A 17,502-nucleotide genomic window follows, 5' to 3' on the forward strand; every position below is an offset into this window, starting at 1 on the left:
TTATTTAAAAGAAAAGCATTTTAAAAAACCATTATACTAAAATTTAGAAACGACCCTAATCTAATTACTTTAAACAACGTAAAATAAAATAAGAAGAAACCTTCTTCAAAATGGGTATCAGATTGGTTTCAAAATCTCACTTTTATCAATTCTAATATATAAACAGAGTCATTTCAAACCATTTTAAGCCTTTCAAAATATGCAATTTGCTCTTCTAAAATACCATTCGTTTCAACATAAACTAACTAATAACTAGAAAGTTCCATTTATAGCAATCCCATTTTTAATTTCTCATCTAGCACATAATTACAACCCCTCTCAACAATATTCATCTACAGAGAATCAACAGAACTCCTTGAGTCATAAAGCTCAACCCAAAAAGAAATTTAAGTTAAAACAGAAAAAAACGGTAAAAAGAAAAAGGAAAAAAAACCAATAATTAAAATGTCTTGAAACTATATCCAAACTGAAGATGACATTTCATAGTCTGGGTAATAGTCTGAACACTGGGTAAGTACTAAAAGGGTGGCTGCTACAGAACTTTGCATTTTTAATAAGTGATGTTTTCAAGATATTCCGCCATGATTGCTTCTAGTCTATTTCTATATTCCCTAAAATCCAGCCCTAATATTAAAACCCACCTAGGAGCACAATTATCTAATAATAATTCATAAGGAGATCAAGGGAGGGGGGGCATCAATTGGGGTCTATTTTCAATCCAAATGGGCTAGAATTTCAGTAAGAATAAGCACCGATTTCGGGGTAGATATTTTCTCTTAAGCTTACAGATAAATCCAAAAGGAGAAGATTTGGGCGTGAGAGAATAGTCAACAGTTGGGATTTGAAAATATGAAAAATTTAATTAGGCGTGCATGTATGTAGTTTGGAAGGGGCATTTTGTCAAACAGCTTGTATGCAATATTAAAAACAATGACTTACAGAGATCTTGGGCGGACAGTGACATAACCATTGGAGAAGGGCTGCTGCTTTTGCTGAACACAAAGACAAATTACGGAATCTTCCAAGTTCCAAGTGAAGATGAGGATGAAGCTTTATTGCCTGTTTAGATTGAGCTGAGAAAAGGATCTGCACACTCTATACATCCCTATATTAACGCTATTAATACGACAGTTCTTCAGAATTGTATTCCCATAATAATAATAATAATAAACCATTTCTCACCTCAATCTTTTAAATCTCCTAACCTTATATTTAGGATTCATTTTAAAATTCATTCAAATGTATATACTTTTTTTTTTTTTTGTTATTCTCAACTTCCTTAAAAATTTAAAATCACTTTTATCATTTTTAATAGACACGAATGAAATCATTTGAGAAATATTTTTAATGGTTAGAAATCTATTTTTGTAGTATAAAAGTTGAGTCTAAAATACCGAGAATTAAATATTAAATTAATTTTGAGTAATTAAAAGTGTGTTTTCTATTAACGGATTAAATCATTACACATTTTCAAAAGTAAACAAATAAAGTTGGTACTAAATTTAACGGTTAGAGCTAAAATTGTTAGGATAAACTTGATTATCACTTCTATAGAATATTCAACCTAGAAAGATATTTAGGTTGTTTTTAAATACGATTTTATGTTAAAATCTGATTTTAATATCTAAAATTGAAATATGTAGTAATATCCGTACTAATCCAAATTAATATTTGAAATTACAATAAGTAAACTTAATTGCTTAATACATTCGATTATTCTCAACTAAAAGTCTGATCGTTCAAATTCCATTGTCAAATGGAATAACAGAAAAGTAAAACAAATGTTCCCTAACACAATGATATGCCCCAAAAACAAACGTTAGAAGTAAGTTTTTTAGAACAATACTTGAAAATTATTAAAGAAAACATCTTTATATTTTAGGCTACTTTTTAGAGCTCTTTCATGAGTTGACAATACAATACTTGTTCTTTAAAAGGAAAGAACTTAATTAAGAGAGAATAATGGTGTCTTTCAAACATCGATTGTTTGAGGATATAAATAACCGAAATCTTTACATACCCAGAATCACTCACGTTCAAAATCGCATATTCGCATTTATGCAATAACACTTAGATAACAATCTTTGTTTTTATAGTATTTCTACGTAGAAACGTCTAGATTTCGGTTCCAAAATTGTTCGTACTCCTATTAATTAATTTATAATTAATTTAATATAATCTGAACTTATAGAAACATGTTTATTTTTATTTAGTAATGATTCATATTATTTTTGTATGTTGTTTTTTCCAACAAAAAAATGTTAATTTAAGTTTTTAGAAAATAAATATTAGTGAAAATTGCAAAATAAGTCCAACAATAAAGGAATGATAAAAATAAAAAGGTGGATGCAATCAATTCAAAACCCTCCATAAGGGTATCCAAATGATAGGGAGTCTTAAATTATTAAAAACACAATCTAGATCACGATTCTGTATTTTGTTTTCTGTTATTTTGTATCTTCTATTTTCAAAATAAGAAATGGAATTATGTTTAATAATTATTTTCGGTTTTTCTTTTCTGGTATTTTAGTTTTAAAACCGTGATTGAAAATTTATGAAAAACAACACTTATAATTAATTTAAATATTTCAAGTTAATTAATAAAAAGAAACAAAGTGACTTTAGGACAAATCACAAGATCTAACTCAAAATTTAAGGGTAAAGGTAAAAATAAAATTTAAACAGATTCTAAAGCATAGAGGTGTTAGAAAAAAAAAAAACTACATTTCCCAAAATATTATCACTAGAAGAGGGAAATTAGAATTCAAAATAGGTGTCAATTAATTATTTTACTTGTCTACATCCTAATTCCTAAATGAGTAGGGTTGGCAACCAAACTTCTTGTCCATTGAAAAGAAAGAGAAAGAGAGAGGCTAAGAAAAAAAAGAAAGAAATAAAGAAATTGGTTGAATCCTTATCAATAGAGAAAAAAGATGGTCAAATGAAAAGAAATAAAAGAATGTTGGGATTGAAATATTATATACACTGATGACAAAATAATGTTCTCTCTAAAATCCAAAATCACTTCTCTTATGCATACGGCTTTCTTTGGATTCTGTTTTTGCTAATCAAAAGATTCAAAACTCAATTCATTTCATTCAAACATGACGTTGACAACTTAACCTTGTTCCTGACAAAAGAATGTCCCATCTCTACTGCCCATCCACCAACAAATTGATAGAATGTAAGAATCCATTGTGATCTTTATCACAACAGAATTACCATATAAACAAAGTTATTTGTGGTACATGAACTTACCTCTCAATCTTGAGATTCAACCCGACCCCTAATTCGCTCACCAAAATATTATTTATCTTTTCCATCGTCTCCCATTGATATACTCTCAATACTAGGAATAAGCATCATTGATCAAATAAGGAAGATAAAAAATTGAAAGCCAGCCAAAACGAGGCAAGGAGGGCCATTGTTGGTGTTGATTTGTGAAATATACAAACTGGCCAGAACTGGTCTAAGGATTAGTTTACTAAACCAACCCGAGATCAGAATGAATATTACAAAACCGACCATAGTCGATTCGATGACAATTCGGTTGAAAAACCAACCCGATAGACTGCTATACACCCTTCTTTAATACTCTAACAACTTAATACTAATACCATTCCTGTAGTTTCCAAAAGAACAAAAAATGCCATTAAAATCACACCTTTCAAGAAACTTGATGTTCTAACTCGTAGCTTTGTTTGATCCAATGGAATGCTGTTTCTAGCAGACACTTGTTTTATAATAAGAGTACACTACAATGGACTAAGTAGACTTCCAAATGGATGCACAAGATTTCTATCCAGAAAAGAAAAAAGTTCATTTTTTGTTCTGGTCAATGAAGAAAACAAACTCTTACAACATGCTCACATTCATCAAATTGTGGAGGAAGAAAAGGTAATGGTGTACCTCAATAAGAGGTGGTAATTAGGAACAATCCTGGAACCATGTCCTCCAGAAAGCAAGAATAACAAATCTCTGGATCAGGAAAGACCAGAGCAATACAGGAATGACTAAATTACTTGGCCATCCCAGGCACAACCCGAACAATCCGATCCAGAATGTGAACAAGTGGTTTCATGAATGGTTGATAATCTATGTTAATAAAAGATGAATCTATAGCACATCACAGTTTTTAAGCACTACAATTCCTTACTGATAATTGAAAATAGAAATGTAAAAAGCTAGACATTCAAACTAAAATCAACAGAATCATTCCAAAACAAAACTTATGGCATTTGATGGAAAAAGGGAAGGGGATGATGTATTACATTCAAATTAACCATAACAGAATCTGTTTTGTTCGCAAAGAAAGTTATGCTTTATCATGGCTCAACAAAAAGGTTCCGTGCACAAGGTTCTATCAGTCAACCGAGTAATCTAACTTAACTAGTGACAGAGGGGAAGAGTGTGCATCAATTGCTCATTAACTGCTTCAGGGAGAATAATTGAAGAACATAGCAACATAATCTATCTTGGAAAACTGAGGTGCTTAAGATCTTGGCTTCTCCTTCTTTTCCTTGAAGAGTGCCAGCAGAGATACACCAGATACCTTCACCACCTTAAATCTGACTCCGGGAATATCACCAACAGCATGTCCTTTTCGACCAAATCCAGCAATGAGAACCTCGTCCTGTGCATGCCAATACATATATTATTGAAAAAATAGAGAACAATTTTGATAACGGTAACCCCAAAACTCCCACGATCAAATCCCAAGCTTCCCTTGAATACTTACATTTTCTTCAATGTAGTTAAGGCAACCATCATTTGGAACAAAGGCAGCAATCTTCTTCCCGTTCTTAATAAGCTGAACTCTAGCACACTTTCTAATAGCAGAGTTAGGCTGCTTAGCCTCAATACCACTGCACGTAGCACCAGAAAGTTACATATTAAACAGGTTTTAGCAAAGTAAGCCCCAGAAAAGCACAGTACAAATAAAATCATCTTACATCTTTTCTAGAACAATGCCTTTTGCGTGGGAAGATCCAGCAAATGGTTTCTTCCACTCGTTTCCAAGATGGGATTTCTTGTATGCTTTGTCAGCCCACCTTTGTCTTCTACGGTGGGACTTCAACTTGCGACCCGCTCCCATTCCTCGTGTTTTCCTGTAAGACATTAATACTACTTAAAGATGGGAATACAACTGCCATTTGCATCAAAACACATAAAAACATGAACCTTTTTCCCAATTCCCCTCGTCAAATTTTCCTCTAGATTTAAGGCTATTAACTAATAAAACATTGGAAAAGTATTCACATCTCAAACGTCACAGTTAACCTGTGAGATCCAGAAAATTCCCAGATTCCCACCAATTGTATTTCGCTAAACCACAAGGATACACGTACCATCGACAATCCTTGTACTGAGCATAGCCAGCTTGTTGAATGGTAAAGAAACAATCTCAATTGTTTTTTAGTCAAACAACAAGCAAATCCACTCATCGTTTAAAAAAAACGTTGAAATCATATTAGAATCATAGAAACCAACTTGCTCACATTAAAAATAAATGCATATTCATATCTAAAACCATAAACAGCTACGAAGCGTGTTATTCCGATATCTAACAACGACAGTAACAAAACAAAACATAAATTTGAAAAATAAACGAAATAAATCGACGATGATCTCAAACAAAACTAATCAAGAGATCGCGTTCCTTCTAATAACCAATGACAATAACAAAACACAAAACATTTCGAATTGACAACACAGCAACAAGGGAGCTCACCATCCTTCTTAATCATTGCTAAGGCGTTCATTATATTTAATCATCTACGATAAGCTAATACAAACCATTCTCGTCCTGTAAAGTAACTACTGATTTCTCAATCTATCAAATGCGTAGGATCCAGTTAATCCATTCAAGTCTCGATTACTTGTGTACTTCCTTCCCTAGAAGATTCATCTCTAGAAACAAATAAGAGGAACAAAACAGGAAGAAGGAAAAAGCACATACCCCATGGTGAATGTGAGTAGAGAATCTCCGGAATCGGCAAAGACGAAGGTAGTTTTGATGACGCCGCCGCACCGTGTGCAAATGAAACCCTAAACACTCCTTCGCCCCTTTTTATACTGTAGGGTTCTTTTTAAGCCAATCCTCACTAAATACTACTAATTTGCCACGTCGGCAACTTTTGTTTTTCTTTCTTTTTTTTCCCTTCTTCTATCTACGTAGCAAAATAGGTTAATTTTTATTAAGTTAGAATTTATATAGTTTGTTAAAAAAATTATTTTATAATTTTATGAAATCATTTGATTAAATTTTAATCTGAATTGTAATTTGCTAAAGCTATATAAACCATATTTGTATTTACTTTTTTATATACATATTTATTTATTCTCCACTTCTAACTTGAAAATTAATGAAATTACATCTTTGATATATATTAATGACGTATATCAAAGGCAAAAAATATTCTAGATTCGTATTCTGACCTTAATAATATTCGAATTCTGACCTTAATTTTTACTTAATAACGGTGGAAATTGGTTTTCCGTTTTTTTTAGAAAAAATAGTCATTCTATTTTCAATGAATAAATAAATAAAATTTTGTGTATCATATTAAAATTTATTTTCAAATGTCTCATAACAATTTAAAACAAATTTAGTAAAAAGAAAACTGCATTTATAAAGACGTAAAATCAAATATTATATTAATTTTAGGCGATTCAAATCATATTTTGGTGTATTCAAACACGACAAAATTAATCTTATGAACTTTAAAATTTAACTAATAAATATTTGTTTTAGATTCTAGTAGTTTTTTTAAAAATAAAAATCTTTCATTGTCAATGTAGTGTTAAATACATTTTAAAGATACTAATATTAAGCATAATTTTGCTATATTTATAATATAAAAAAATGGTTTATTTTGTTATATTTGAAAACAACCCTTAAATATATCTTTAATTAAGTTTTGTAGTAAATTTAACGGAAAAAAATAATTAGACGTCAACATACCAATAAAAGAAAGAATAGGACACAAGATGACATTTCTTAAGAAATCAAATGGCCAAGAGAAAAACTCTCTTTTAATAAGAAAAGAGAGATGGTGTAGAAGAACCTACACTACTAACCCAACTGAAGAGAAAGAAATAAGGTTGGTTTATGTAGGAAGTAAGAACTAATACACACATATATAAAACCTCCCTCTCAACATACAAGAGTTTCGAACAATTTGATCGGTGCAAGAGCAAATTAACAGATCAGTATTAGTATTACAATGTTCTACTTTACTAGCAATGATAGTGATCCTGAAAGAAATTCGAATGATTTCAACTACGTATATCACCCTACAATAATTATTCTGTTAAATAGTGTGAAAGCTCTTTGATTGTTGTGAATAATCTACAATAATCTATCAAAATCCTTAATGCACATCCTCATAAGATTCTTTACATGTATAAGATAAAATGACATCTCACCTAATAAATAAAGCCAATAAACTGACCATGCTTCGTCCAAGTGGCCAAGAAATATTGTTGGTTAGCATGAATAACACAACAATTTTCTTCCCTTTTGAGTTAGAAAGATTCAAACCACTGATTTCTTGGTTGTAGCAACACAAGAATGGAGGTGGCCATCCTCCTAATCATATTGTCAGGGTCTTCCTTCCATGGCAATATAACATAATGGTAGTAACCTCCACTAAAACGGACATAATTTCTCAATAGTTACTCGTGTTGCAGCGTTTGACATGTTAAAACCTCTTCAAAATTCTTGGTTTCCATTTCAGCACAGTTCATATTCATAAGAGAATACCTTAAAAGCTGCATATAAAGCATTACCAATTAATGAGAGGCCCATTTCAAAATATTATCAACTAGCAAAGCTACAACATTTCAAGTACATCCACCCTTCTACAGAATACATTTCCCGTCATTCAATTAATGTATGCTCCTAAGCAAAAAAGAATGGTAACAATTGCAAGTCACATTCTTTTGCAAGAACGTTAGAGTAATATTAAGACATGTTAAAGTACTGATTTTTAAAATCGTTAAAATCAATTTTGTACTTTTATGGTATGAAATGATTTTGATTTAAGACATGTTTCAGAGTTGTATCACAAATCTAAAGATTCCTGCACACAGAAAAACCCAACAATCTAAGAAACAGAGGTAAATGCCCTCTGTACTGTATAATCAAAGGTACCAACAAGATTCAGCAAGGTTACAACCATAATCAAGTCTAAGAACAAGAACACAACTTGCAAAGAACAAAAGACAATCCCGACAGGAGAGCCGAATCTCACCTTTGGTGAATTCTCTCACTACCAAAAACTCCCTGCCTCCACACCAATCCTCAAAACCCTAACAATAACCCCCCCCCCCCCCCCAACTAGGCATACACAACCAACCTTGCTAAACGTCTCTCGAGGTAATTACCTTCTCACTATTCCTTGAATATACTTGAAGAATTGGGGATCTCGCAGTTTTTTACTTTTTAAAATTTCTCCTAAATGTATCCTTATCTTTGACAGTAGATTGGATCAAGAGAGTAACAGATGTTATGCCTATATAATGAGACATTTTAAAATGGCAGTAGCCAATCTGCCAAATGATACAACTTTCAGGAAGGACTCTGTTACATGTCTCTAACAAATAACATTGTCTTCATCATTTTATTGTTTGCAATTGGAGCATCAAGGAAAACCTAGCAATCAATAAAGATGAATCCTCCAAAAGAAAAGTGCAGATGGAGAATTCATAACCCAGCTACATAGTTACTCAAATGTTAACAATACAGACAAGAGATTCAATACACTCTCCAGTCTCCCAAGAGTAAACTTTTGGGCTTAGAAATAATCTAACATTCAAACTCCTACTGAAGTTGTTAGAAAAAGACTGTGGAGTTCGGACCTTTGACCCAGTGCAAAGTTACCTCTCTTATTGTTCCACATTGGTAAAACTGGAAGAAGCAAATGGACATAAATAGCTAAGTACCACCAGGGGATTGCAAATTGTGTTGATGGTGATAGTATGACCCTATCACCACACGCGCCGCCGTACAGGCGGGCTTGGGCTCGGGCAACCGCGCTTGCGCGAATAAGGATGTAATTTTTCTAATACTCATCCGAATAGTTTGGTTATGTTGGAATCCTTTCCTTTTTTTTAGTATTTTCCATGTTAGAATCCTAGAATATTTATGGAAAGATTATGGGAGTGTTTTCCTTATTTCCTAAATCTTTTCCTTTTTTATTCCATTGTATACTCTATTTATTCTTCCTTGTACCTATTGTATTATTTATCAGAGAATGATAACAACAAACAATCCTATTGGTGTGTGCTCTTTGTCTCTCATTTCAATATGATGTCAGCACGGGGCAATGAAAACACTCTAGAAACCCTAGAAAATTAAACCATTGATGAAAATCAAATAGAAGAGACAGCCACCAGTTTTAGTGCCGTCGTAGCCGTTGTCGTCGATGCTCGTATGAGTGCTACCATGGACGAATGGTTAAGCCGGCTACAGAAAACGTCAGAAAATAATTTTCTATCATTTCTGCCGTCGTCCGCTCCGCCGAAGCAACCTCACACGCCGCCGCCGGATTTACACGTGCCGGTTTTTCATCCTCAGACGGCGCCAGCCATCCCATCTGTCCAACCCTTTCTTCATCTGCGGCCTATATTGCTCCCCACGCGTCGATTTATGTTCTGCCACCTAATTCCGATCGGCCACCCACCGCTTCTGTCGTTAAATCTTGTATGTCCAGCCACCCACTGATCCTAGCTACCATCCCGATGTTAAGAATTCTCAAATTCACTCAACATTTAAGGTTGGTGAATCTTCGGCACATTCCAACCGTAATGTGCAAATTTCCTCGGGAATAGCTCAACAGCAACTGGAAGGGCTTCGACAACAGATAGCAGCACTTGAGGCTACCTTAGGGACGACATCCAATATTTCTGTACCGATGTATTCTGAGAATCCGGTAAACTCGTTCCCTAATTTATTCTCTCCTTATGTGACTAATACAGTGACTCAGTCTTCGGTGCATCATCTTTCAGAAGAAAAGTTGAATGGCAATAACTATTTCTCATGGTCTCAATCAATAAAGATGGTCCTCGAAGGACGACATAAATTTAGCTTTCTGATAGGGGAAATACCTCGCCCCCCACCGGGCGACCCACATGACGATATTGGAAGGTAGATGACTCTATTCTTCGGTCCATATTGATCAACAATATGAAACCTCAAATTGGCAAGCCGTTATTGTTTGTTGCAACAGCCAAAGATACACGGCCCAAACACTTTACTCCAAACGTCAGAATGTCTTTCGTCTATACACGCTGAGAAAACAAGTTCATGAATGCAAGCAAGGAACCAGGGATGTCATATCCTTTTTTAATAAGTTTTCTCTTATCTGGCAAGAAATGGACCTATGCAGAGAACTAGTCTGGCGTGATCCCACTGATGGTGTGCAGTACTCTAGAATTAAAGAGAATGATAGGATTTATGACTTTCTTATTGGTCTTAATCCTAAGTTTGATGTAGTTCGAGGGCGTATACTAGGCCAAAGACCGATTCCCTCCCTGATGGAAGTTTGTTCTGAAATCCGCCTCGAGGAAGATCGCACAAGTGCTATAAATATTTCTGCAACTCCTACTATTGATTCCGTTGCTTTTAGTGTGAGGTCTTCTAACAGTGGCAGTAATAAGCATAATGGAAAACTAATTCCTATTTGCGAGCATTGCAAAAACCAATGGCATACCAAAGAACAATGTTGAAAGTTACACGGTCGTCCCCCAGGAGGTAAGAAACGCCATTCCAACGACAAAGAGAACACAGGGCGAGCGTATGTGAGTGAGTCTGCTAAACCTCCTCAACAATCTGATCCACACAGGAACCAAACCGATCCCAGTCCTGCTACTTTAGGTGCCATTTGTTGATTTTATGGAATTAATCTATATATTCATTAAAATCAACATGGTATCAGAGCTATAGGGTTTTAGTCTCCTTGTATTCTAGCCATCACATTCTCGTTCGTCTGCCTCCGTTGATTCGTCGACGGAGGTAGAGCCATACCCATCAGTAATCAATACACATCATGTCTCCAAGTAGTTCACTCTGTCTCCTCGATCAAAATCCTCGTCTCTGATTCTGCCGCCGCCGCCACTACTCCTTCCGCCGCGACTGCCGCCACCACTGCTCCTTCCATCCACACAGTTCGTCGCACTCTCGACCCAGATCCGCTTTCCATTCGTCCTCACTTAGATCTACTTGTGTGCACAATGCAAGCACCGGTTTGTTCGTGCATCTCTGTTCGTGTCTTCGACTTCCAGATCCGTGTTTTATTTCATCTTTCACCTTCGAACCATACTGTTCCAGATCAGACCGACCCGCCGTCGTCGCCCTTTACTCGTACCAAACAATCTCTTTCGATTGAAGACTCCCGATCCTGAAGAGGGTGAATCTTTGTTCAGATCCATGATCCACCGCTCTGCTCCACTCACAGCCGACGACGCACAGGTTCGGCTTTGTCCGCTCTCCATTCGTGAAGCTCGCCATCATGAAACGCATCTTCTCTTTTTGCGAAGAACGCCGCAAAGCTCTCTATCTACTCAACCTCTCAGCTCTCTTCAGTTTTCGTTCTGTTCACCCAGATTTCCTGTTCAGTTTGATTTTGACTTGCTTTAGTTTAGTTTGTTCGGTTCCATTCTGATGATGAAACGCTCCTTGCCAATTCAGACCACGTTTTCGTCCTGATTTGATTCTACTTTGCTTCAGTTTTGCTCTTTCATTTTGCCCCCGGAGTTCTTGTTTCGTTCTTCCTAGGTTCTGTTATAGATCTCTATATGAGTATCTATGTTTCTATCCCAGAAGTTCTTCGTTTCGCTCTTCGTGGGTTTGTTTTAGCCTAGAAGTTCTATCCCAGTCCTGCTACTTTAGGTGCCATTGTCCAATCAGGTATACCTCACCCCTTCGGTCTTATTAGTGTTAATGGGAAGAACCCCTGGATTCTGGATCCTGGTGCCACGTATCATTTGACTGGGTCCTCTGAACATTTTGTATCTTACATTCCTTATGCTGGAAACGAGACAATTAGAATTGCAGATGGCTCCTTGACCCCCATTGCTGGAAAGGGGAAGATTTCTCCCTGTGCGGCTCTCCTTACATAATGTTTTGCATGTGCCCAAACTGTCTTATAATTTGCTTTCGGTAAGCAAGATCACTCATGAGTTAAACTGCAAAGCAATATTCTTACCTGATTCTGTCTCTTTTCAGGACTTGAGTTCAGGGAGGATGATTGGCCTACCCGGCATAGTAGGGGACTCTACCTTCTTGATGACGATACCTCTTCTAGTAGCATTTCTAAGACTAGTCTCTTATCTTTCTATTTCACTACTTCTGAACAAGACTATATGTTGTGGCATTTTCGTTTAGGCTACCCCAATATATGAAACATTTATTTCCACATCTCTTCTTTAAAATTGATGTGTCTACCTTATCTTGTGATGTGTGTATTCAGGCCAAACAACATCGAGTTTCTTTTCCTTCAAAACCATACAAACCAACCTAACCCTTCACTCTTGTTCATAGTGATGTTTGGGGACCATCCAAGATAACAACCCCATCTGGAAAACAGTGGTTCGTAACCTTCATTGATGATCATACCCATCTTACCTGAGTCTACCTTATAACTGATAAATATGAGGTTTCCTCTATTTTTCAAAATTTCTATCACACCATTGAACACAATTCCATCAAAAAATTGCTATTCTTCGGAGTGATAATGGTCGGGAATTCCAAAACCATAACATCAGTGAATTTCTTGCTTCCAAGGGGATTGTTCATCAAAACTCGTGCGTCTACACTCCTCAACAAAATTGAATGGTCGAGTGAAAAAATCGTCACTTTCTGGAAGTAGCCCGTTCCCTTATGCTATCCACGTCCCTTCCTTCATACTTGTGGGGAGATGTTATTCTTACAGCAGCTCATTTAATCAATAGAATGTCTTTTCGTATTCTCCACCTTCAGACTCCCTTAGATTGTCTTAAGGAGTCCTACCCCTCTACTCGTCTTGTTTCTGAGGTTCCTCTTCGTGTGTTTGGGTGTACCGCTTATGTTCATAATGTTGGCCTTAATCAGACCAAATTTACCCCTCGAGCTCAGGCATGTGTGTTTGTTGGGTATCCCCTTCACCGGCGTGGTTATAAATGTTTTCACCCACCGTCCAGGAAATATTTTGTCACTATGGATGTTACTTTCTGTAAGGACCGACCTTCTTTTCCCGTTAGCCATCTTCAGGGGGAGAGTGTGAGTGAAGAGTCTAACAACGCCTTTGAATTTATCGAACTTACTTCTAATATTGTGTGTAACATCAATCCTCATTCTATAGTCCTACCCACAAACCAAGTTCCTTGGAAAACATATTACAGGAGGAATCTCAGAAAGGAAGTCAGGTCCCCTACTAGTCATCCGTCGGCTCCAGTCCAAGACTTTGAACCTCCTCGAGATCAAGGTATGGAAAACCCTACTGAACCTTGTACTAATAATACGATAAGTGAGAATGACAGATCTGATGTTGCTGGTTTTGAAAATATGGAAGAAAAGAATAGTGGTGATGAGATTGAGACAGAAACCGATAATAATTAAGCTGAACAGGGTCACACAGGGAAACTTGATGAGTATGATCCCTCTCTTGAAATTCTCATTGCTCTGAGAAAAGGTACCCAATCTTGTACTAAACATCCAATTTGCAACTATGTTTCCTATGATAATCTCTCTCCACAGTTCAGAGCTTTTACAGCAAGCCTTGACTCTACCATAATACTGAAAAACAACTATACTGCTTTAGAGTGTCCTGAATGGAAGAATGCAGTCATGGAAGAAATGAAGGCCCTTGAAAAGAATAGAACTTGAAAAATTTGTGCTCTACCCAAGGGACACAAAACTGTGGGATGCAAATGGGTGTTCTCTCTGAAATACAAAGCAGATGATACTCTTGACAGACACAAAACAAGGTTAGTTGCAAAGGAATTTACTCAAACCTATGGAATTGACTATTCAGAAACTTTTTCTCCAGTTGCTAAGTTGAATATTGTTAGAGTCATACTATTTGTTGCTGTGAACAAAGATTGGCCTCTATACCAGCTAGATGTTAAGAATGCCTTTTTGAATGGAGACCTTGTGGAGGAGATCTACATGAGCCCCCCACCTGGATTTGAAGCCTAGTTTGGTCAGCAAGTGTGTAAACTCCAGAAATCCCTATATGATCTGAAACAGTCTCCCAGAGCATGGTTTGACAGATTCACTACCTTTGTCAAGTCCCAAGGATATAATCAAGGGCACTCTTATCATACTTTATTTACAAAGGTTTCCTAGATAGGGAAGATTGTTGTTCTAATAGTTTATGTGGATGATATTGTTTTAACTGGAGATAATCAGGCAGAAATTAGTCAACTAAAGCATAGAATGGGTGATGAATTTTAAATCAAGGATTTGGAAAATCTGAAATATTTCCTTGGAATGGAATGGAGGTGACCAGATCTAAAGAAGATATCTCCGTGTCTTAGAGAAAATACACCATTGATTTGCTAACCGAAACAGGTATGTTGGGATGTCATCCTGTTGAGTTCAATTGTAAACCTAGAAACTCTTATGATCAAGTTCCAGTTGATAAAGAGCAATATCAGCGCCTTGTGGGTAAATTGATTTACTTATCCCATACTCGTCCTGGTATTTCCTTTGTTGTGAGTGTTGTCAGCCAGCTTATGCAAGCTCCTTATGAGAAACTGTAAGACCACCAATAATTATAAGAGAAAGGGTAAAAGGGTAAATGTTTAGGAAATTAATGAGAGAGAATAGTATGAAGAAAAAAAGAAAAGAAAAGTAGGGAAAGGTGGGGCCCACGGGAAGGAATGTAAGGAGGGCTATTTATAGACCTTCTAGGATTTAGTGTAGGCAAGTTAATTTTATCTCTTTTTTTTGGTGTAAAGGCTGTTGTAGCCGAGCAGGGCTATTCCAGCTCCATAGAGAGGAGTTGGTAGGTTTCTTTTCCATCGTTTTCTTTATTACTGTTATATTGGGCTGTTGAATCATCTTTTGGCTTATATATAAATAAAGATCAGCAGAGTATTGTCTCTGTTTACCCACTGTTGGGGTAATTTAATGTGTTATTTAGTTAATATCCTTACAGAAACACATGGAAGCTGCCAATAGAATTATGAGATACTTGAAAACAACACCTGGTAAAGAGCTAGGGCTGATGTTTAGAAAAACAAGCAGAAAGACCATTGAGGCATATACCGATTCGAATTGGGCAGGATCTGTTGTTGACAGAAAGTCTACCTCCGGTTATTGTACCTTTGTTTGGGACAATCTTGTTACTTGGAGAAGTAAGAAGCAAAGTGTTGTGGCCAGGAGTAGTGCTGAGGCCGAATACAGAGCTATGAGTTTAGGAATATGTGAGGAAATTTGGCTCCAGAAAGTCCTATCTGATCTTCATCAGGAATGCGAGACTCCATTAAAGCTCTTTTGTGATAATAAAGCTGCTATTAGTATTGCTAACAACCCAATTCAACATGATAGAACTAAACATGTTGGGATTGATCGGCATTTCATCAAAGAAAGACTTAACAGTGGGAGCATATGCATAACGTACATCCCCTCTAGCCAACAGGTTGCTGATGTTCTCACCTTCTCAGGCCAAACTTTGATTTTTGTGTTAGCAAGTTGGGCCTCATCGATATTTACGTCCCAACTTGAGGGGGAGTGTTAGAATTTGTATCTATGGAAAAAATATTTATGGAAAACTTACCATAAACATTTCTTTTCCTTTTCTTCTTTGCTCTTTACATCCTATTTATGTTCCCTCATTTGTACCATTGAAATTATCAAGAAAATAATAAAACTAAAAACATCATGGTTTTTCTCCCGGTTTTCAAGTTTCCACGTAAGCCTTGGTTTTGTGTTTTTTGCTTTCAATATATTTAACAATTTCCATACAATCAAAATCGATTCTAGATGACTAAAAACAAGTTTTTCAATTTCAAAATCACTCACAAAACAAGAATTTAGCTCTCAAATAAAAATACGTAACAAAACCAGGTTTCATCATTGGGAATCCTCTTCACTTTTTCGATACTGGAAAGTCCTCGGCTTAACTAGTGTTAGGTACAACATTAAGCCTCTTCAAACATTCTCAAGAAACTCATACAAAAAGAATGAAATGATTGAAATCATCAAAATAAATTTAATGAAACAAGTTCAGAGAGACAAATGAAGAACGTTATTCCAGAAAGATATGTGTATTTGAGCTATCTCCTTACCCCCTAAGCATTCAAGTTCTCAAGTTCGAAGTAATTGGAACAATCCCTCACTATATAATCTTCAAAACCCATCAAAAACTAGATCTGTTGTATAGCCCTAGATAGTTGTTTTTCGATGTACATGAAGAACAATCAGAAATTATCCACACACACACAAAAAAAAAAACAGATAAAAGACCCTAAATTATATCTTACTTGGTCTATTTCACACTTTTGCAGGATTTTCACGGCACTGTTCTGGACTCCATCTCGTAACTGTGCGTTCTTCAATGGAGTAACTGTCCAAACACGAAGGAGAAACAAATCCACTTCCATTATCATTGACGGTAAGAACTAGCAACGTTTTAGCAACACTTCCACAAAGCCGAACTGTGCAAAGAAAATCAGACCAAACCCTCAATCGCCCATTTCCATTACTGTCTCTTCCTTCACACAACACCAGAACAGCAAATTCAGAGTGAACAAGAGACGGATGATGACGATACGCCACAAAATCAACCCCATATTGAGATCCAGGTCTAACAACCCAATTCTTCAATCGAAGATGTCGGTAAGCAATGTAAAACTCAGGGAATGTAGCCTTTTGGGTCTTCATATACCGCCAAAGCTCTTGAAAATTCTTTTCACAATCTTGTCCATCGACAATTTTGAGGCAATTCAAGTGATAGGACAAGTAAAAAGCCTCCTCCATGCCAAATTGAAACCATTGTTTGTCCTTCTCAGCAGTAAGAATTGGTCGGCCGAAACAAGTGCGATTAAGAAGATCGGTTTGTTCTTCGTCGGCTAAATAAAGTATGATAGAACCAGATAATAACCCTTGAGCGTTGGAGTGTATGAAAGAAGATTGAAGGTGAAGTAAAGTATTGGAGATGGGATCAGCTAGAGCTTTGGCTTCTGAAGCCTTCCCTTTCCATCTCGGCGCCATTGAAGCCGGCGGTGAAACAGTGAAATCGACGGCAGCAACGCCAGATAAAAGAAAAAAGAAGTGTGCGGCGGCGGGGAGGGTAAGTTGAATGAAAAAGACAACAGTGGGAGTTTTAACTACAACCATCTATGTTTATGGTGTGGACTATTTACAGTTTCCCTAGATTTAGTATTATAGAAGAGAAGAAAGAAGTGAGAAGAAGTATTATCATAAGATCAGACCCAAATATTTCATTGGAACAAACGGTTTTAAAAGATAAAGAGATAGTGTCAATGGCAAGTTGGCTTTTCAAAAATATTCTT

At 36.1% G+C, this 17,502-nt stretch overlaps 2 protein-coding genes across 2 annotated transcripts; both read right to left on the reverse strand.

Moving 5' to 3' along the window:
• Nucleotides 1-4,212: 4,212 nt before the first annotated feature.
• On the reverse strand, nt 4,213-6,115 carry LOC101216265 (40S ribosomal protein S23). Its single transcript, XM_004149512.3, has 4 exons — nt 5,960-6,115; nt 4,953-5,108; nt 4,739-4,865; nt 4,213-4,633 (listed from the first exon to the last, which is right to left on the reverse strand). The coding sequence occupies exons 1-4, from the start codon at nt 5,962-5,964 to the stop codon at nt 4,493-4,495; spliced, it is 429 nt and encodes a 142-aa protein (XP_004149560.1). The 5' UTR covers nt 5,965-6,115; the 3' UTR covers nt 4,213-4,492.
• A 1,006-nt stretch (nt 6,116-7,121) lies between these two features.
• LOC101217688 (tRNA-splicing endonuclease subunit Sen2-1) lies at nt 7,122-17,433 on the reverse strand. The gene is made up of 2 exons (XM_004149517.3): nt 16,471-17,433; nt 7,122-7,773 (listed from the first exon to the last, which is right to left on the reverse strand). The coding sequence occupies exon 1, from the start codon at nt 17,324-17,326 to the stop codon at nt 16,481-16,483; it is 846 nt and encodes a 281-aa protein (XP_004149565.1). The 5' UTR covers nt 17,327-17,433; the 3' UTR covers nt 7,122-7,773; nt 16,471-16,480.
• Nucleotides 17,434-17,502: the final 69 nt, after the last annotated feature.

This window comes from Cucumis sativus, chromosome 6, assembly GCF_000004075.3.
Source record: "Cucumis sativus cultivar 9930 chromosome 6, Cucumber_9930_V3, whole genome shotgun sequence".
NCBI lineage: Eukaryota > Viridiplantae > Streptophyta > Magnoliopsida > Cucurbitales > Cucurbitaceae > Cucumis > Cucumis sativus.